General features: G+C 41.7%; 1 protein-coding gene across 1 annotated transcript in view; it reads left to right on the forward strand.

Moving 5' to 3' along the window:
- The first annotated feature begins 6,999 nt into the window (after positions 1-6,999).
- KCNK1 (potassium two pore domain channel subfamily K member 1) overlaps positions 7,000-22,102 on the forward strand; it is a 36,323-nt gene continuing 21,220 nt past the window's right edge. The window contains exon 1 of the mRNA XM_069852386.1: positions 7,000-7,363. Coding sequence (XP_069708487.1) covers positions 7,009-7,363 — 355 coding nt within the window. The 5' untranslated portion in view covers positions 7,000-7,008. The remainder of the gene's footprint in view (positions 7,364-22,102) is intronic.

A 22,102-nucleotide genomic window follows, 5' to 3' on the forward strand; every position in this document is an offset into this window, starting at 1 on the left:
CCTAGCTACCAAAGTAACTTGCCCTGGAATTATCTGTAGTTACCAGGAGGTCTCATAGGGGCCAGCACAGCTGCAGGCATCCAGAAGTTCACTGTTAAAAACAACAACAGCTTCAAAAACATGTCCAGCCACCTGAGGGCAACTGCCCAGCACAGAGTCAAAGCTCACACGGTGTGAGGACCAGATTTCAGAATGCCAGGTTGAGTGCATGAAGTCCAAGTGCGCATGCTGTTCAGGCTGAACTAATTACCTGGGTCAGGGAGGACTTTGAGAGCGGTACCATTCTGTGTACACATGCGAGCCCAAGAAAATAAGAGTCAAGTGGAGCTGAAGCCTAAAGCTATTTTGGCAAGTTAATGGAACCTTTCCATAAATGGGTGAGATGGTGTGTTACTTGTCAGTTACTTGTAAAATAAGCCCAACTCAGCCTGTTGCATAAAATTGATTAGACAAGTATACAAACTCTAAGGCACCGTAAACTGAATTAAAATAGGAAGAAGGACCTGCCAATACTCCCCAATGACAGCACTGAACTAAGAGACTGGGACTGGCCCTCAGTTAATCAAAAAAAGAAATCATGGAAAAGTGGCCTAACTACTGGGAAAAAAACCAATTACAGGCAGGCCATTTAGAGCATAACCCTTTCTGCAGCTGTGTGTTTTGGAAGTGACTCAGAGAAAGTTGGTGGGTTTTGCTGGCACTGTCATTTCCTGGATGCCCAAGAACCAGCACAATGAGACAAAACCAAGACTGATCCTGAATGTAATAAGATTGGGAAGGAGGCTTAGACACCCACAGCTGTTTGAGTTCACCTCAGCTACTGCATTCTTTCATTTGCTTCCCTAACCATACTTAACACTAGGCTCCCAAAGAAGGGGCAAGAAGTACTAAAAATTCTACAAGGTGGAAGGAGAGCAAATAAAGGATCTTACAATTCCTTATTTTCAGTACAATGTATCAAGTAGCTTAACAGGTGTTCCTCTTTACAGCATCTGGAATGAGGTTAAAAAGACTGATTCTGCTGGCTAACTGCCACTGGACTTCAGAGGGCAAGGTCACTTTCTTTAAAACACTGAATTTTATTTAAAGTAATGCTCTAATAAGGTCATGTTGACATCCTGAATTCTCCAAGCTATTATTTTCCTTTGGTGTTAACACATTCCTACAAATCACCTTTATACCAAGACATGGCGTAACTTGGAATATAACAGTGAAAAGTTAGACGAAGCAATCTATATATTTAATTATACCCAAACTTATATATATCTGCATGAATGTATGTATTTATGTACATGTGTGCAACCCTCATCCCCTATACCTCTTAGATTGACTAAGTCTCTTTTTGAATAATGCCATTGGGTAACCCTGTCTTCATGTATACATGAAATTACATTTTCCATAACATAAAATGCTTATCTTTATATATATGTGTATATATATATAGAGAGAGAGAGATCTAGATCTAGATATATAACAACTGTTATCTATCAGTTACTCCATTCGGACAAGAAAATCATTGGCTAAACATGAACGCTTATTGCAACTCTAAGGAAAATTACATTTACGCTGAACAAGGCATGACTCACTCAAGAAAGAAATTGTGCCTGACCATGCATATAAACTTTTTTGATTCTAAATACTACTACTCCATGACGTAAACCTTCCCCTAAACATAGCCCTCAAACCAGACACATTCATTCTTTTGCTGTCACAGATCAGTGGTCTCAACCTTTGTGGACAGCGTTGCACCATGAAGTTAACAGCATAAAATGATTTTTTTGAGGAAGGCACTAAATCTTAAGCCTTCTCCTCTTTCTCTCAAGTAGAATGCAGCCAGGCAGGATATTGGAAATGGCACAGACACAGACTTCACTTACTATTTCTTCCAGGGCAATATTTCTACTGTCAGTAGCTTGCTCGGTGATAAATTTTAAAGACCTAAATATGTCTGTACTCTCCTGTCACACCTCTGTCCTCCTGCTACATTAAGATGGGAATGAATCTTCTCTTCAAAGATTATTTTTTTCCTATAAAGTCAGGTTATGTTGTTTCAATTTTCATAAGATTCATGTTATTTGATCCAAACCTAGATGATTCCTTTTAACCAAAATAGAACACCTCACCCATCCGAAAGAGAATGCATGGCAACACATCTGATTGCTTCTCAACTTAACTACATTTGTGTTGGTGTTGCTGAGGATGTGATTCTTATAATTCCACATCCTGCCTGCCCATGGGGGCATGACATTCAATCAGAGCCACTAGATGACTTTATATTAACTTCTGCAAAAACACAAAAATTGTGTGTTCGGAAACAATTGTTTAGTTATATTTTTTTCTACAACAGGCAATGTTTTCATTTTCATAGAATCAAAGAATCATAGAATAGTTTTGGTTGGAAGAGACCCTAAAGATCATCCAGTTCCAACCCTCCTGCCATGGGCAGGGACATGTCCCACTAGATCAATGTATTATGTTCCAGCCTTCATTCAACAGATACAGCAAGTTAGGAAGGATTCTACTTGTTCTCAATTTCATTTAAAAAAACCCAATAATTAATGGAACAGTTAAATGTGGCAGAATCTCTAATGCAAGTGAATTCAAGGACTCTTGCATTTATGGCTATCTTTCTTTATGTACACATAATGTAGGACATATCAGACTTATATTACACATAATGTAGGACATATTAGACTTGCTATAACCACTGAATTTACACTCAAGCCGAATCTGCAGAAAAACTGCGAAGGACAAATCAGTTCCCTATTGCTATTCAATATTCAGCTGTCAGGGTGACACAGCTTTGATACTATTTCATGTTCCATGCACATAACTGTCTACCGGCTCCCACACTGTCCTGGTTCATCCCACTATTCCCCACCACCACCTCCTCTGTTCAATGTACTGTGAGCTTATGCTGTAAGTATGCCAGAGCAGAACAGGTTTGGCAGGACAAGTATTGCCTAGTAACTGATTTTATTGACCATGCTACTCAAGACTTAGGGTTCTTCAGTGTAATTATTTATACTTTTTTGAGAGGAAGGACATTTTCTTCTAAAACTGATGTCAAAATTGAGGATTTTGTTTGTAATTTTGCCATAAGACTAGCTCTTTTGAAAAAAAAAAAACAAAACAAAAACCAACCTTTCGGTCAACTTGAAATTCTATGTGTTTGAGTCACTTTCAGTTATTTCTTTTCGATGATTAAAATATTTTCTAGTCTAGATACTACTAACAATGCCAAATGTAGTTGTTTCCATAGACTCATCCTCCTCAGGGTCTAGAGCTCATGATAAGAGCAGCAGAGATGCAGCATCAAATCTCCTCTTTGTCATATACCATTCAGTGTAGGGCAGTTTCTGGGCACTGGAGCACTCCTGGGAACTATTCTTGCTTTTCGCTGAAGCACAGGGTCCTGCCCTCTGGTCACTGCCTGCCACCAGGCTGTTGTCTGCCTCCAGCCTACAACCATCTTCTTGTCTGCCAGTGTTTGATGCACTTCAGCATTTCACTGGAAATGTCTAAGTAATAGATTTTTTTTAGTTAACAAAAAAAAGCTGACAAAAAATAGGCTGCCATTAATATAAAATCTCTTTATTTCAATTTCACCTTTCCTAACAGAAAATGTGATTCACACAGTTTTGAGAGGGCCTTACATTTCTGTGTATGAGAGGCTTTTCTCAGCCTCTGTACAACACCAGAGAAGCTGCTAACCCAGTGATGTGATAAGGGAGTTGTCAGATCTCCCCAAGCAGCAGAGTTATGAAAGACCTCTAACTTTCTCAAAGGTTTTCTGACACCCTAGGACACAAACTTGATTTCTATTTCTATGAGTGAATTACAATGACTGTCTTCTCTTCTGCGCTTGTAGACAGGCAGCTTGTACTTGCATTTTCAGCACCTCAAAGTGGAGTTTGTTGTGATAAGAGTGTACCAATATCTACCAATAGTGGGTTTCTTCTCCCCACTGACAGCTCAACTTCTGTGGCAGCAAGGAGCCCAGTCATCACTGAGTGTAGATAGTGGATGAGTGATATCATGATGTGGTACGCTTTATTAAATGTATTAATGTTTTAGTAAGATGGATGATGACAGCAGAATGAAACTTCTTCTGGAAAAAGACTGTTCTGTAAAAGCCTGCTCCAGAATTTCAGTCACTCCTTGTGACTTGCTGTTATACAGTGTCTAACGCTGAATTCAGTACACTGAATCCATCACTAGCTTGATCGTTAACCAGCAAAAAACTATGAAAATTGGACACAGCATACTCTGGAATGGAAACTGGAATGATATACTTGCACTCACATATAATATCATAGTAAATACAATCAATTGAAGTCAGAAAAATGAACATTATGACACCTTTCTGCACACCCGTACCAATGAAATCTGTAATTGAATTATCAGGTATTTTAAGGGCTTTGAGTTAAAACATCAATATAAACAATGGTAGCTAAACCTCAGACTGTCCAGACATTTTCTCTGGAAGCAAGAATGTGAACGCTTTGGTGACACAGGTGTGCTGCCCTACTGTTGTTCCCTCTAGCCCATGCCTCCAAAACACTGTGAGAGAAAAATCAAGTTGTAAGAGCAGTGCAGGTTCTCTTCAGCAGGGAGTCCTCTTTTCTCTCTAGCCTAGCAAGCCTCTAAGCGCAACAGACTTCTATAAATGGAGAATGAGTGATTCATAAAAAAGGAAAACTGAAGGAGGCCAGTAAATAAAACTGTTCAGCTGCCCAGCCACAGTTTCCTTTCACCTCTGAAGAGGGGTGTGTTCTTAGGCAAATATTTTCTAATCTTTAAACAAATATTTGGCTTGAAGTTTGCGAAAATATTGTTTTATAGCAAAGACATGCCCATTCCCTATCATGAGTGAAACTGTACCTACCAGTTGTTGCCATAAATCAGATTGTATTATGAAACCCATGGCATCTGGCAAACCGAGTACACTTGATCAAAATGCTGCCCACTGTGTCAAACATACTGTTTTAAATGGCTTTTCTATTACAGATGGAGATACTCAGTCATTTGGAATCCGAGGGGACGAGTGATTAAGTAATGGGATGGAGTTAGCCAGGCATACCAAATTGGTCAATGAGGTTCCTTGACCTCTTGTTCTGTAATGATGCTTAAAAGCACACTGTCCTAGCATGATGCAATAAAACATTTATTTGGAATACTCACTTCGAAAGCTCGTCTGCATTACATTCTTCAAGACAGCAGCCATTATTAATTGTCATTGCTATTGATTTAGATCACCTTTTTTCCTACACATCACTGGTTTACAGCAAAAAATACATTTTAAAGAGACACCTGATGAAAGATGCCAAAGGACCTGGCATCTCTGCAGATTTGTAGACCACAAACACGTGCACTCCTAGCACGGCATAAAAAGTCTGCATGCTAGGCCTGTCGGGTATGTACCTATCACATCCTCAAAGTGTGCTATTTGACCGGGCATTCAAACAGGTGATTTTTACACGCATGAATACATTTACATTTTAATCATCCAACAGGAGAGGGAGGGTTAAGCCCCTGGAACAACTCAGCAGCAGCTGGCAGCAGGGAATGGGCCAGCAACTGCATGAGCCGTTCTGCCAGGCCAGATTCATCCAACAGTTCAGTGCAGCTTTTGCATAAAAGTAAATGTTGACACATCGTTTTAAGTTTCTAGCACGAAAAAGTGTTTTATTTTAGTACTTGCAGCTTAGAGGGGAACATCACAGTTTAAGATATGTTGCTGAATTTGATATACTCTGTTCGAATCCACTGGCTCTGGCCTGGTGATTTTCTCATTTACAAGCTACTACTTTGTCTCCTTGACTGTACAAGTTGCCCTTAGCTGAGATGTGAAAGGAGAGTGACAGAGCCCTGCAGGATGCAGTTGGGGGAATCTCCTTTCTCTCCTGTAGCAGGAGCTGCCTTTAGTCACCTTAAGGGAAGCTACCATTTTCCCTGCTCCTTTTCATGTGGCGGGGAACTTCTCTGTGGGTTAACTCTATGAGTTTGAGACGGGTAAAGAAAGGAGCTTTTGAAGTGAAACTTGAGATCACTGGTTGGGACCACACAGAGGGCTGGCTGGACGGCGCATTTGTATTCATCGTGGACGCTGCTCTGAACACTAGCTGAAGGCTTTGTACCATTAAAAACTAAGTGTCTCCAGTAGGGCAGCAGAGACTTAAAGGCTCATTTAGCATGAATGGGGCTTCTGGAGGTTACGTGGTTCAAACCCACAGCCCCAGGCAGGCTCCGTTTTGAAGTTCTGTCCCAGCAGACCTTAGGGAGGACATCAACACCTGCCATCAGGGTTCCTTCTTGAACACGTCGCACCCCAAAACCGAAATTAAACCTCCTGCTGAACAACACTGCTCCGTCTCTGGTGCTACCTCCCTCTTGCTTTGCCCAGCACCTTTTGAAATACGAAATAAACAAAACAAAAAAAAACCAAACAATAGAAGGAATTAGTGGTTTGGGGGTGTCTCGGGGTGGGGTGGAGTGTTGACGGGGGGGGTGGGGGTGAGGAAATGATCAGATTCTGTAGTGTGAAAAGGGAAAGAAACGATGCGAAGGGGGAGCCGGGGGCGGGGGGGAGGGGGGAAGGGGGCGGAGGTGGGAGAGGATGGGGGAGGTGGGGGGTGCGGGTGTCGTCTCGGCCGGCCTCCCCGAGCTTGGTGAGAAGAAACAGAAAGAGGAAGAGAGAGAGAAACCACCTCTCTCAGCGGCGGCGGGGCTGGGCTGGGCTGGGCGGGCGGAGGCAGCACCAACCAAAGGCATCACTCCCTCCCTCCCTCCATCTCTCCCTCCCTCCCCGCCTCCGCCGCGGTACCTGCGCCGCGCGGCCACGTGAGCGCCACATCAGCAGCGCTCCGAGCCTTCAAAGTCAGCGGCCGCGGAGAGGGCAGCGCCGGCTGCGCTCCCCCATCCCCTTCCCCCGACCCCCTTTCCCCCCCTCCCCGTCCCCCCCTTCTCTCTCAGCATCGTCCCCCCCCTCCTCCCCGGCTCGGGAAGATGCTGCAGTCGCTGGCCGGGAGCTCCTGCGTGCGGCTGGTGGAGCAGCACCGCTCCGCTTGGTGCTTCGCGCTGCTGGTGCTGGGCTACCTGCTCTACCTGGTGTTCGGCGCCGTGGTCTTCTCCTCGGTGGAGCTGCCGTACGAGGACCTGCTGCGCCAGGAGCTGGGCAAGCTCAAGCAGCGTTTCCTGGAGGAGCACGCCTGCCTGTCGGAGCAGCAGCTGGAGCAGTTCTTGATGCGGGTGCTGGAAGCCAGCAACTACGGCGTCTCGGTGCTCAGCAACGCCTCGGGCAACTGGAACTGGGACTTCACCTCCTCCCTCTTCTTCGCCAGCACCGTCCTCTCCACCACGGGTAAGGCGAGACGGAGGCCTGGCGAGGAGGCCCGCGGGCCGCCGGGGACGCGCTGGGGCTGGTGCGGGGGCATCTCCCGCAAGGTGCATCCCCCCTGTTTGAAAAACCCACCTTATCTAGCGCTAGGAGCCAGATGCTGAGGTCGCCCCGCACCCCCCTCCTGCAGAATGTCGGTGCTTTGGGAGATGCAGCCAGGTGCCCCTCTCTTTCTTTGAACTTTTAAACGCTCTTGGGGGCCTCTCCTTGAGGGCTCGGTCTCCTTCGCTTTTCTCGCGGTCTGGTTTGGGAGGGGGGAACTGCTAACCTGGGCATAATAATGAAGCAAGATTTCAGTTTATTTTCATTCATTTCAATTTGCCCTCAATTCCGGTTTATTTTATTTATTTATTTGTGTGCAAAAGACTAGAACATAATGCCTGCTTGCTTCCAAATAGCAGCTTTTATTGGTGTTTTGGAATGCTTGAGGAAGCATTCCTTTGGCTGTAGTTTTTACTTATTTTTACCACAGTTGCGTTCCACATAAGACTGTAGTGGACAGCTTTGTTGTAAAGGATGAGTGCGGGCATTTGTACTGGGAAGCTGGGCTGTGGCAGTTTGAATGTGGCTCGCTTAAATAACTAACAAAAGCTTCTCAAGTAAGAAAAGCTTTCAGAGAAGCGCCCTAACATGAGTCAAGAGGGCTTTGAGTCTTGGCAGCACATTGATGCTACTATAAAAGATGCAAGGCTTTGCTGTCCCCTGGCTAAGCACTCTTTCTGCTGAGGGAAATATTATCAGCTGATATCAATAATGACATTTAATAATTTATTTACTTGATGTTATTTTGGTGCTTCCTGACTGTTCTCAAACAGGCAATACTTGTCCTAAAAATAGTTGTCTTCGAGTATACAGATCAGGTCGCCTGCTTGTTATAAGGAGGTTGTTTGTTTGTTTGTTTAAAAAAAAAAAAAGTAAAATAGGGTTAGGGGTGTCCCTGTAACATTTTCCTCTCCCGCCGGACTTAATAACTACAGTTAGTGTTTGTTAGAAGAAAGTTACATGCTTGTGACAATTCAATACTTTCAATGAATAAATTTCTAAGCTTTAATTAGTATATAGTAGTAATATTTGTGAGAAAAGCATGGAAATGTGATAGTACTTCAGCACTTAATAATTTTTTTTTTCTTTTCCTTTCTCTTTCAGTAAAACCATAAAGCACCTTTAACTTAAGGTGCCAGCTTGACCTTATAATGCCTGTTTACATTCCTAATGAATTTCACTTTTTGGTACTCTAAAATATAAATTATTTTGTCCCAGGGATATTTTTGTACTCAGATTATTTTTTTTCTATATGGTAATAACCCACATTTAAAAAAAAAACACATATTGGAAAAGTCCCCGCTTTTCTATTTGTTCTTATGCAGCGTAGTGTACCTAACTTCTCATTTTTTTGAGCAGACAAAAATCTAAGCCACAGTCCCTGTAGTTTATTATTTTTAAATCTGAAAGTATTGATTTCAGAGATGAAATGATCAAAAATCTTCACAATCAGAACACTGGGGATGGGACTGAGTTGGTAACACTTCAGTGCTGCCTGCTAAGACGCAGCTACCGTATGTTTGGATTTAGTAGTACTTTTCAAGCAGAAATACGGCTTTCCTGCTGCACATCTGCTTAAGGGCAAGGCATAACCTGGCCCTGTGTGTTTAGGTGATTTGATCATAGCGGCCCTAGAAGGAAAGTATTGAAAACACAAGGTACCATTGTCCAAATTGAAAACCTTTTAGAAAACTCCACTTAAGTGGCATGCGGTTAGATAACACAGAAGTCTGAAGTGTTTGTGTTATTATTACTTCTATGAATCTTAGTAACTGAAGGTCATTTAGTAGTCATTGATGTAACAGACAAATGGTGGTACTTCCTCCTATGTCCATAGTCTTTTGGGTTGGACCCCTATTAAAAAATCCATCTGTTTCTTGTTTTATGCGGTGGTCTTAAGCTTAGTTGTTTCCTATCTAGTATAAATAAGGACCTGTACAAGCAGACAAGTGTAAATCCTGACTAATATAGTATGATAGTATGTCCAACATTTGCTCAAATTCTTCCCAGAGTGCACAGACTTCTAGTGAGGTGCATTCCACCCCCCACCCTCCCTCACCCCCACCCCATTTACTCTGCACTTGTGCAAGAAATTTTTCAGGTCTTTTGAAATGGTCATTAAAAGTCAAAGGCAAGCAGGAAGCGGAAACTACCTGGTTGTTTCAAACAGCTGTTCAGAACTTCTTGAACATTCAAATGATGCTGTGTTATTATAAATCGTACACCTGAAATGCCCTCTCTTTGTTGAGTACAGTAAGGACAAATGCAGAAGAGAGAACCCTAGTGCTGATGGTACCAACTGAGGTTGGTTCTTTGTATGAGTGAAATTGCAGGGAGTGCTGGGATTTTCCTTGTGTTCAGCTGACTGAATTTGTCATTCACCATATAAAGAAATGCACACCTACCTCTTGTATAGAGGGCAAGACTTATTTCACAGCCTTTGAGTTCTCTATATGAAGCATGCAGGCAAAGTGTTTAATTTCAGCATCCCCAACTCCACTTCCATTCCCTCACACCCTTATTATATTCTTTGGCTTCTTACTCACTAGAAAAAATAATTTAATAAAATGGTAACACCAGTAAAGAATTTTGAAAAGTCCTTTAATATGCAGTGTAATCACAGTGACACAAGTTGTTACTTGAAAGCAATTGATACTGCTGCACACATGGACTGTCACAGGACTGTCACAAGCTGCCTGAAATATGGACAAACAAAGGGCAGTTAAATGGACTGGGGGTGAGGCTTCAGCAGATTATTGCAGTGACTGGTAGCAGGTTTCTCTTCTAACAACTTTATTCCTCTCTTTGCAATTTAAGCAGTCGTACAGAACACCAAATGAGCAGCATGTAAGAGGAAGCAATTTGGTCATTAATCATTGACAACATAAATACTAAGAATATAGAATTGTGTGCATTTAAATAGCATCTGTAGTTGTGACCTTATGCACATCTAAGGTTGTCACTCGTCTCTGTGCTAGATGTCATGAATGATCTTGGTGAAGCAGTTGTTTCTGGTTAGTTTTGTTGTAGGGCCATCTGTACAAATATGTTTTATTTCTAACAATAAGATAATCATTTGAGTTTGCTCTCTCACCTAGTGTGTTTTCGCTGTTCTTGGCATGTTCTTAGACTCTAAGATCTTATCCTATATCAGAGCAATACAGGATTATTGCACTACATGAATTATAAGTAGAATGGAGTAAAAAGAAATTGATATTGTTTATGTTGCAAGATATAAGAGTAAAGTGGCTTCTGTTTGTTGAAGGAAAACAGATAAGAAAGGAAAGAAAGTGCCAATTTAGGAACTTAGGGCCTGTATTTTTGTGTTTACTTTTGGATTCTTATCAGTGTCATGATATCCCATGGCACTTTATGTAGAAGGACTGTAGGTCTTATTCTGACTGCCCAGCTTTGAGTATTTTTGCCTCTATCTCCATATGACTTCAGGTTTCATTTAAAATTTGGGTATCAGAGGGATGCTGAGAAAGAGCTTTGGATCCTTCTCTATTGTGATAGAGTTGGCAAGATACACATTACAAGGAAGATAGGATAGCCTTGTCCTGATCTAGGAATTTGCAGAGGAACAGTGAGAAGTTGTACCTTCTATAATGACAGTGCACAGTTTTCTTTTTAATTTTGGTTGTGATCAGGCGGGACTCGTCTGAGCCGCAGGAGTCAAGATGGTTAGGGAAAGGAGGAGAGGGCCGTTAGTATTCAACTGCTTCTGAAGGCCTTAATGTGGTTGTCTGCAAGGTGGTTTGTGCACATCAGTATCTTCTCCAGAATATAACCTGTACTGTTTTCATGATGGTGCTGAGGATGAATGTGTTAGGCAATACTGAAAGGAATAACACCTGGGATCCAGGATATACTGAATTCAGGTTTCTGCTTGCTATATTCTGAAGAGAATAAGGCACACCTGTGTAGTAGTTGTAGCTAAATGCTGGCAGTGGCTTTTACCCTGAAACTGCTTGGTTGAAGGAGAAATAAAGAAAGAATATGGCTTTCGGGAAAAGTTTTGCATTCAAGTTTAGTAGATTTTGTATGAGTCTTAATGGCAAGCAGTTTGAAGAGGTAATATTAGCGATAGACTTTTATTCATAGGTGTGTTCTCTGTTGGGTCTGATTCTCGTAAGATCACTAATGATGATTGCAAGAGAAATGAAACTATCTTTTTATTTATGTAAGATAACAGACAGGGAGACTCCTGGAGTCAGGGAACATACTGCAAAAGAAGGTACAGTCCATATGAAGAGACCACGGAGAAAGAAGTCTGTCAGTTTCCATTTTCTCCATGTTCTTCTGTCAATAAGTGGTCTTTTTCGTTTTCTTCCCCCACAGGGGAATAGACCCCATGTCTGATCTATATTTAGTGTGCAGTACAGATCTTAACAGATCCATGGAAGATTAGGGTATGCCACGAAAGCATCATGATGTCAGTGTAGCACTCCGCTGTAGGATTCCTATGTGCTTATATTGGAGTTCTTGGGTAGAAGAGGCTACCTGGGTCTTTCATACCTTATAGAAGAATGTGGATTTAACTTGATTAGAAAGATAAATAGTTCACAGAAGCTTTAGGGAAAGCAGATTTAAAAAAAAAATTTTTTTTTTTAAATTTAATGCAAAATATGTATTTTACTTTGCTGGCATCAGAACATATGGTCTGTGTTCCTCAGGATATCTGTATTAGCTCATTAATACACACCAAATAAATCCATTTCATAATTCATACCAAATATATGTCTAGAGACCTGTCACAAGATTCTCTGTTGCCTCCTGCATGAAAACATACAGACTTTGTGTGTGATAGTTTAAACTCAGTCTCGCTAGTAATCACCTCTGACTGCAGCAGAAAACTGAAGGTTCATTGTACTCCTCCTCTCACTATAACACTCAAGGCATTTAAATACGTTTGACACATTGCAGCTATTCACCAGGGTGGGGATGCCAAACTTGGGGAAGGAACTTTGTTCCTCTTTTAAGAGTTGTTTGTTACTTAGCAACGACATGTCCAGGAAAAGGTAGTTTGCTGTGTATGATCTAGCAAGCAAAGCAAGATTGTGCTGTGCTCTGCAACAGAGTGTTTTTTATCCTGGAGCGCTCCTAAGAAAAGCAAAGGAAATGAAGAGGTAGATTGAGAAAGATGCCAGAGAAGAAGGATTGCATTTACCAGGTCAACTGTGTGGGCACTGACTTAGTATGTGAGAAACCACATTATTTTCCCTCCTTTGCCTGGAGGTCTTGAAACCTTACCCTAGGAAAGTGGTTGAATGCTAGAGAGTATTCTGGGACAGGGTAGTCATAGCTTTGAGGTTTAACAAGGCCAAATGCCGGGTCCTGCACTTGGGGCACAACAACACTATGCAGTGCTACAGATTAGGAGAAGTCTGTCTAGAAAGCTGCCTGGAGGAGAAAGACCTGGGGGTGTTGGTTGACAGCGACTGAACATGAGCCAGCAGTGTGCCCAGGTGGCCAAGAAGGCCAATGGCATCTTGGCTTGTATCAGAAACGGCGTGACCAGCAGGTCCAGGGAGGTTATTGTCCCTCTGTACTCGGCACTGGTGAGACCGCTCCTCGAATCCTGTGTTCAGTTCTGGGCCCCTCACCACAAGAAGGATGTTGAGGCTCTGGAGCAAGTCCAGAGAAGAGCAACAAAGCTGGTGAAGGAGCTGGAGAGCAAGTCTTATGAGGAGCGGCTGAGGGAAATGGGGTTGTTTAGCCTTGAGAAGAGGAGGCTGAGGGGAGACCTCATTGCTCTCTATAACTACCTGAACTCTAGCTGGCCTCTTCTTCCAAGTGACAAGGGACAGGACAAGAGGGAATGGCCTCAAGCTCCGCCAGGGGAGGTTCAGGCTGGACAACAGGAAAAAATATTTCATGGAAAGGGTCATTGAGCACTGGCAGAGGCTGCCCAGGGAGGTGGTTGAGTCACCATCCCTGGAGGTGTTGAAAAGATGGGTGGATGAGGTGCTCGGGGACATGATTTAGTGATTGATGGGAATGGTTGGACTCGATGATCCTGGGGGTCTTTTCCAACCTGGTGATTCTATGATACTACTGACCCAGAGGCTGTCCCTTTCCCGACAGATCAGTAGACTGTACTGGAATTAGGAGACCCATCTCTCAGGTTAAATAATATAAACATGAAGTGAGAGAGTTATTCATCTGCCTGTGTGTCCGTTTTCCTCTTGGGGAAAATTCCTGTATTTTATACACCATAGAACAGCTCCAGACTTGCTGCTGTCATATTCTGGTCTGGCCCCAGGGTTAAGTTGATGTCTCCTGGGATGTGGGAGGTTTCAGTCAAGTTCTGCTTAATGCCGTTCTCAGGACAAGGGCTTTTGAACTAAGGCTCCCTAGCTGTCTTTAGGAATAGGTGACAAAAAGACTAGGGAAGCTGTAAGAGGAGGCATGATGAATATGTGTAGACTAATATGGAGAAAGTAGATTGGATGTTGCTCTTCTCACTGTCTTACAACACAAGAAATGTAAGAACATTCAGTGAAATAGAAAACAAATTTGTGATCAGAAAAGAAGGAACTTAACAAATTTTGGGGTTTTTTTTTTTAAAAGAAACAACAAACCCAACTAAACAAAACCAAGCAAACCCACCAAAAATCTCTTTTATGAATATTTCCAAAATATCTGTATTTGTCAAATTTGATGATACTAAACTTTTTGGGATGTTAGGCTGTGTGTTTCAGGGTACAATCCACCTTTTATCAGACAGGACAGTTAGAGCCAACATTTCGGTCATATTATCTCTTCTGTGTCCAGGACAAAATTCTTGTTTTCCCCACTGAAGTAGCAGAGAGAAAATCCAGGTCTGTCTTGTCTTCTGTTCTAGGCAGGGTAGCAGTTCCTGGTTTCCTGTGTGACTCCAGTAATAAACTGTGCCAAGCTCCTGCTTGTACTTGCTGAAACAAATGGTGGCAATAGTAGCTCTAATTCCATGTGTATGCTTTACAAGCAAATAAGTAGTAAAAAGCATCACTCGGCAGAAACCAGAGAAGCCATGGGGTAGTATGACTGTATTATTGTTTAGAGGAGAGCTGTCTGCTGATAGATGGACTATCTCTCTTATAAGCTCTGTCTTCACTTCTGTGTCCCACTGTTCCAACTGCCTTGCTAAATTCCCAGTGACGAGGAGCCTGTCCAGCAGCTCCCCACAGGTGAAGGACAGCAACTGCTGCCTCTCTAATCTGTCTGTCAGGTCTACAGTCATTCTTCCTATGCTGAAATTTAGATAAATAAATAAATCACAAAACCAGTCCATTAAACTTACTTCGATACACAGAGTGTAATTGAGGTCAGGTCTGAGTTAATGGTGTTCTGCCCTGGGCTTATTAATTGACTCATTCTGTGTAAATGCTAACTTTGCTATTTCTCTGTGGTTTTTTTTCCTAATTTAGTTATGTTAAAATTACTTGCCATTTGTCGCAGACATATTGCATGACCTGGTGTTATTCTACTATTATTTCTAATTATTACTCTGTTTGGCTTTATTTTGTTCTGTGGTATTTACATCCTTATTGAAAGGGAGAGAGTAATGTCTCAAAAATTGCCTTTCATTAGGAGCTTCTGTTTGTAATCCTTTTAAAAAGCTGGAATTTTTATTGCCATTTTACTGACATCTCCAAATGAAATCCTAAGCTGTACACTTTCAGAGCAGGACTTCTAAAACTGAGCAATTAAATCTGCAGTTCCTGACCATTGCTGAGCAGGATTTTTACTTCTATGTGAATGCAATTTAGATTAAGTCTTCTTTCAGACCTGTAGGTTCTCCTGTTTTTATTTTTTTGTGGGCTGTTTTTTGTTCTTTCTTTTTTTTTCACTTTGGCCCACTGCATCATCATTTTAATAATCTGTAGGGTTTTGGATAAAAGAACATCATAACCTATGGAGAAATGTCTTCTATAGCCACGGCTCCAGGTTGCTTGTAAGGCAGGCCACAAGCTGCTAGACCATGCGAAGACCAGGATATTCCTTGGCATGTGCAGAAGTGAAATCTCAGCAATTTGAGAAAAAAACAGGATATCTATGAGTTTTGATGCCTTCAAGATTAAGGAATAGCAATGAAAGGTTTCTTGGGAATTGTCCATGTAAACTCCTACTGTCTGGATCTGACCTCAGCTGCTTGAAGGTTAAGATATTTGTACAAACTTCAATGAAGTACTAGAGTAATTACTGATGGTGACCCAGAAGACCCTACGAGAAATGTCAGTTAGTTTTTTCCCATAAGAACTTAGTTGAAAACTTAAGCAGATTGTTTTTCTTATGAGGACAAAACTAGTAAGGTGGCTTTGAATGGAGCACAGCTTTTCAAGTGGCTGTGCTTCAGAAAAGTGTTGGAGTGGCTTTTGCAAGAACATATGGATTTTCTTTCTCCTGGAAGTAAAAAGATATACATTCATCTCTGAAAACAGTGTGAAAACTTCCTTGCAGGAAAACCACATGTGAATTGAAGTGGTATACCAGCTGCCACCAGATCCGAAACATTTACTTACTGATGCTTTCTAGGTTTTACCACAGTCTGTGCTCTAAACTGATTCTGTGCCAGTAGCTTAAGAAGCTTCAGAAGGTTACCACAATATCTTTGAGGAACTGGGGGAATGCAGGTGTGGAAGCAAGGCAATCACTTAGGTAGTATTTGCTGGCAGTGGCAGAGGGAGGAGGCTGGGCTGGGAAACAGGTTTTGCCAGTGGAACAAGCCAACCCAGTAGTCTTCTAAGCACCACCTTGCTTGTGTGAGAGAAAGTGAAGCAGTTCCCTCTGACAAAGCTGCATACTATTTACCAGTAGAAACTTTAACAGCAGTTTTCCACCATTCTCCTAAAAATCCTGAGTCCACACTGTTGCTACTCTAACATGGAGTAGAAGCTTTCTGCATCTTTTTACTGTCCTCTACCACTAAATGAAAACTGATGGAATAACCAGAACTTCTATACAGAACGCTTTCAAGCATAATTTAATACCATTGCAAATGCAGCTTTTGAAAGAAGTGGTACCATGAGAATGGGGTTTTGTCATCTGTTTTGCTCTTCATGCATTTAATTTCCACACACTGAATGATTTTCTGAAGATGTTAAGAATAACTCCAGAAGTTAAAATGAAGAGGTAAAAATGTACCTCTGAATTTCATTCCATGTGTAGTATTCGAGTACCTCTTCGTGTCTTTCAATTATTTAAAGACTGTTTAAATCCAATCAGCTAAATAACCTTAAATTCTTTAAGAAGAGGAGGTACTTCACAAATGGTTTCTAAGAATAGAAATATGGGTTGATTTAGGGGAGGGAGGGGTACTGACCAGAATTAAATATTGATGTGATAGTGGTAAGGCATACATTGTACTGTTCTTTACATTTTTCTTTTTCCTTATAAGCAGGAGCTGAATTCTAATAGTAGAAGAATCTAATGTCAGAATACTGGCTTTTGCAAAATAAAATTTGTTTCAGGCAGTACTTGGGTTTGGTACTTAGTTTCTTTGTTGTACTGGCTGAATGATATTGCTAGTTGTATTATGCTGAACTGACTGCAAAAGGAATCCTTTCCCCAATTTTACTGAAAAGATTTTATTTAAAGATTAAATATTCTCCATTTATTGTTTACAGTAAAGGCACTGCATCTGGCAGGCTTTTCACATAGAAATATGCAGTGAGACTAAAAGTATGAACACATGGTCTTTTGGGGAAAGAAAAAGCCTATGTTACAGAAAATTATACAACTTCAAAGCCTGCTGGGAATTCTGTTACAAGTGCACATCTGCTTTTGTATTTTCTTTTCTATAATAGCAGGCCTAAAGGCGAGACATAGAATCACAGAATAGTTAGGGTAGGAAAGGAACTTAAAGATCTTCTAGTTCCAACCCGTATGCTACGGGCAGGGACGTCCCACTAGATCAGGCTGCCCAAGGCCCCATCCAACCTGGCCTTGAACACCTCCAGGGATGGGGCAGCCACAGCTTCCCTGGGCAACCTGTTCCAGTGTCTCACCACTCTCATGGTGACGAAATTCCTCCTTGCATCAAGCCTAAATCCGCCCCTCTCCAGTTTATACCCGTTCGCCCTCGTCCTATCACCACAAGCCAACTCTCTCAGCCTGTCCTCATATGGGAGGTGCTCCACCCCTCTGATCGTCTTTGTAGCCCTCCTCTGGGTCCATTCCAATAGTTCCATATCCTTCTTATGTTGAGGATTCCAGAACTTGACACAGTACTCCAGATGAGATCTCACAAGAGAGGAATAGAGGGGCAGAATCCCCTCCCTCGACCTGCTGGACATACTTTTTTTGATGCAGCCCAGGGTACGTTTGGCCTTCTGGGCTGTGAGCACACACTGATGGCTCATGTCAAGCTTCTCATCAACCAGCACCCCGAAGTCCTTTTCTGCAGGTCAGCTCTTAATCATGTTATCTCCCATTGTATACTGAAAATGAGGATTCTCTTGACCCAGGTGTAGGACCTTGCACTTGGCCATGTTGAACCTCATGAGGTTTTCACAGGCACACTTCTCCAGTCTGTCCAGGTCCTTCTGGATGACATCCTGTCCTTTCAGTGTGACAACTGCACCACTCAGCTTGGTGTCATCTGCAAACTTGCTGACACATGAGTATCTCCAAGCTAAGCTAAACCCAGAATTGCAGGGAAAAGGTCTCCTGCATCAAGGAAAAAGGAGGCAGCCAACTTAACAGTGTTTGTGAAATTTACTGTTGTTTCAGAAAGTTCTTCCTCCTTTTTGTTACATCAAGGGTTAATTACATGCTGAAATTATAATTCTTTCAAAATTTTAGATTCCTCAGCATTAAGAGGCAAAAGTGATCCTTCAGAAGATCTTACATGTTGGCAGCGCTGGCTAGAATGGGGCTTACACATTTTTATTTTAAAGCCTATACTGAATTGTGTCTTGCATGAAACTTGTTCTTTTACTTTCTTTGTTGTTTTAAACCCACACAGCACACTATGCACACATATTTTGCTTGATGAAGGTTTTAAAATGTGATTAGCTGGCTTGGACATTACAACATGCAGTAGTAGTGCCAAAATCTGGAGGCAAGCTGGAGTAGGTATCCTTTGTTTACAATATAGTTTGAAAAGTGGACTGTTACCTCAGAGTCACGAAATGCACAGGCAAGGCAAAGAATTTGATTTCACTTCTTCCCCATAGACTAGGATTGTCCTATAGATGGCTCTGAAGTCAGCTGCATTGAAAAAAAATCCTTGTGTTCAGAAAGAAGCAACTGTTCAGAGATTTGCTACAAAATTCAGTAGCTTGGATGTTTAACTCAGGCTTGTACAATGAAGTCCCCATACATCTCAGTTCATAAAAGGGAAAAAAAGAGCCCTAAAAATTGCTTGTTGTAGTTCAGATTAATGTGAGAAGGCCATGAAGTCTCTATGCTTTCATTATATTATTTAAGTAGCTATTTTCCCAACTACGTGCTGTACAAGAACGGCATAGACCTTTCCCTGCAGCCTAAAGGAAATGAGAAAATCCTGAAGCAAACTGGAGATCTTCTATCTCTTGTAGAGTTTTGGAAGCTCTAGGCTGTGTGATTTACTAATGGGCAATTAAATTTTAAACATTTCACAGCATGTCTTGTTACTTATTTTTATGGCTACATTTTTACTCAGTATTGGCATGCTGAGTCAGCATACTAAAAATGACTAAGGCTCAAAGATGTATTACTCTTTGCAAGTCCTAGCTACTGTAAATTTTCAGAGTGATGCCTAGAAATGAATGCAAAATGCTGTAAATCATTTGAATGGTTAATAGTTGGCAACGAAGCCCTCTTATATGAGGGCAAGACATTATTTGCTTTACCTACATGCATTTGCACATCTGCTGACAAATCCAGGTCCCCAGCCTGGCTTCTGGTCCACTGCTGCAATTCTAGTTGAGCAAAGAACTGTGAACAAACACTACGTGATGTTGTGTGAATCCACAATTCGTGTTGGTGAGAACAGAGTAAATCTAAGAGCCAACTGCCTTATTATGCATTTATATTCTGCTTATCTATAGTGCAAAGATAAAGATTTATCTTTCAGTCATATCTTTTAGTGCAGCTATTTGTACTAAGTGAAGCCAGCTGAATGTCCAGGTCATGCTTCCTGGGAGTAACTGCCACCTGACAGAATTTCATATGCTGCTTTGAGGAAAATGTCATTTACAGTAGAAGTTATTAGCCATGAATCTCAACCAAATGAAGGAATAGGAACAGTCTCAGCATCTCAAACAGAAGTTTGAGTTCTAGGTTTTATCCTCATTATATGCATGTCCTTAGATGCCATGAGGGAGATGGCAATAATCTTTCACTTGCTGAACCACTTTTTATAATAGAATCATAGAATAGTTTGAGTTGGAAGGGACTTTAAAGATCATCTAGTTCCAACCCCCCCTGCTATGGGCAGGGTCATCTCCCACCAGCCCAGGCTGCCCATGGCCCCATCCAGCCTGGCCTTGAACACCTCCAGGGATGGGGCATCCACAACCTCCCTGGGCAAGCATGCACATACTAGAGACTGCTTTATTGATTAGAGCACTTGTATTATGTTCTTAATCTTGTGAGATTAGAGTGGTATTTCTGTATGTATTTTGTGGAAGGATGAACTAAGACAAACAAAGAGGAAAAACAATTGTGAAAGATAATGCTGGAGCCATTAGTATGGTTGAAAATAGGAGTCTGTCAATTTTATCTTGCAATTCTCTGCTCCTGTTTCCAGGCTGTATTCACAGATAATAGGCTGATTTCCCATCCTGTGGATGCATTTCAGCATGCTTTCAGTTTCTTGCATTGAATATTCTTTTTTCTTTTCCTTTAGTAGTAGCATTTTGGCTCAGTAGTATTAGAGGAAAAAATTTTTTCACAGACAGGGTCATTGGACACTGGCAGAGGCTGCCCAGGGAGGTGGCTGAGTCACTGTCCCTGGGGATATTTAAAAGACAGGTGGATGAGGTGCTCAGGGGCATGGTTTAGTGGTTGATAGGAATGGTTGGACTCAGTGATCCTGGAGGTCTTTTCCAACCTGGTGATTCTGTGATAGAGGAAGTTGCAGCTACTCAATTAGAGACTTACAGAAGCCATACTAAAGTATGTAATATATATTTTGGTCTCTTTCCTTCAGTGGAGACTCCATAAATGTTGCCACTCCCTTCTAGGAAGTTGTTCAGTTGTGTACAGTGTGTAGAAACCAAACCAAAATAAACATCAGTTAATACAGCCCATGTGACTTATCAGGTATGTGAATAGCCTTTATGGGAAGAAGGCAGTGTTTACTCTGCTTGAGCTTGCTGGTTGCCTCTCATTATCTAGTAAAATGTTTGCTCAGGGTGACGTAAACCAAAATGGACTGAGCCTACCTAACAGCTCTGCTAGTGGAAAGAAGATAACTTGGACTCCTGATTCCCACCCTATGGACCAACCTTGTTCTCTGTGCTAGGACTGTTGACTACTGGGCCACAACAGTAAGCCAAGTCGATTTATCAGACTGGAAGAAGCTTGACTTTCTGCTGGATTAGCTTGCTCTGAGTTACTGCAGTCAGGTAAACTACAATCAGTGCAAAAAGGGGTAGACTTACGTAAAATAAAGGATCTTCTTTCTCAGTAGTAACTCTAGGATTTGCTTAGACATTTCACGTGCCAACTTGGTGAAAGCACAGAAAGAATAAAAAGTGCATAACCAAATTAACAATGGGTACAAGAAAGGAGCTGTAATGATAATGTATCTGACAATTCCTGGCTGCCCCCTGTAAAGGAGCATTATTTCAAGCAAGATTAAAGTGACAGCGAGGAAGGCTGAAAGAACTTAACAGGACTCTTCTTCGTTAATACAAATGCCGTCACCCAAATATTTCTATTCGGTATACCTTAGGTACACACATCTCAAGGCGGAACTTTATTTTTTCCCACTGAGTAACTAGTGTTATGTGATAAATTGCCTTGTCTTTGTAACTAGTAAAGAATTAACGTAGGCATACTGTTGTGTTTAATTATTGTAACTTGTTTACAAATTACGATCATTGACAACTACAAGAATCTGGATGAATTCATAGGGCCAGACATTTGCAAAGAAGTTCCTCCTTTGAAAAGTTACGTTGACTATCAAGTTATGCATGGCTGCCTAGGCTCTTCAATGTGCAGTCTTTATTTTGGAACTACCAACCATCTGACACCCTACTCCCTTCATATTGGGGTTTGAGAGCTGTCACTTGCAGCATCCCACTTTCCTTAGAGTCACAGGCTGCATCCATCCTTTTTTCATATTGGCCACAGTTTGCAAATGCAAGCACTGGCAGGAGGTTGCTGCACGTGAGAAAACTTGGCATGATTCAGTTTTCATCCTAAGTGATTGCTAAACATTTCTGATACATGTGCTACCTTAGTGTGGTGGGATTTAAGGAAATAGAACTCAAAATCATTGGTCAATATTGATGGTCTTTGACTGACATGGTGGGTTCAGATTTGTATTTGGGCAGTTGGAGCATTTTTGGTGAATTGTCCTACCGATTTAATGTTGCCTGCTCTCACCACATGCTGGGCTATCTTATTCCGCCCCTAGGAGGTTAGAATGATGTATTTTCACTGGGAAGATAATCCTGTAGTTGTATTTCTGGAAACATCAAATATCCCACCAAGATACATTTGTCTAACAAACTGAATAGAGGT

The sequence above is a fragment of the Phaenicophaeus curvirostris genome, chromosome 2, assembly GCF_032191515.1.
Source record: "Phaenicophaeus curvirostris isolate KB17595 chromosome 2, BPBGC_Pcur_1.0, whole genome shotgun sequence".
NCBI classification, from domain to species: domain Eukaryota; kingdom Metazoa; phylum Chordata; class Aves; order Cuculiformes; family Cuculidae; genus Phaenicophaeus; species Phaenicophaeus curvirostris.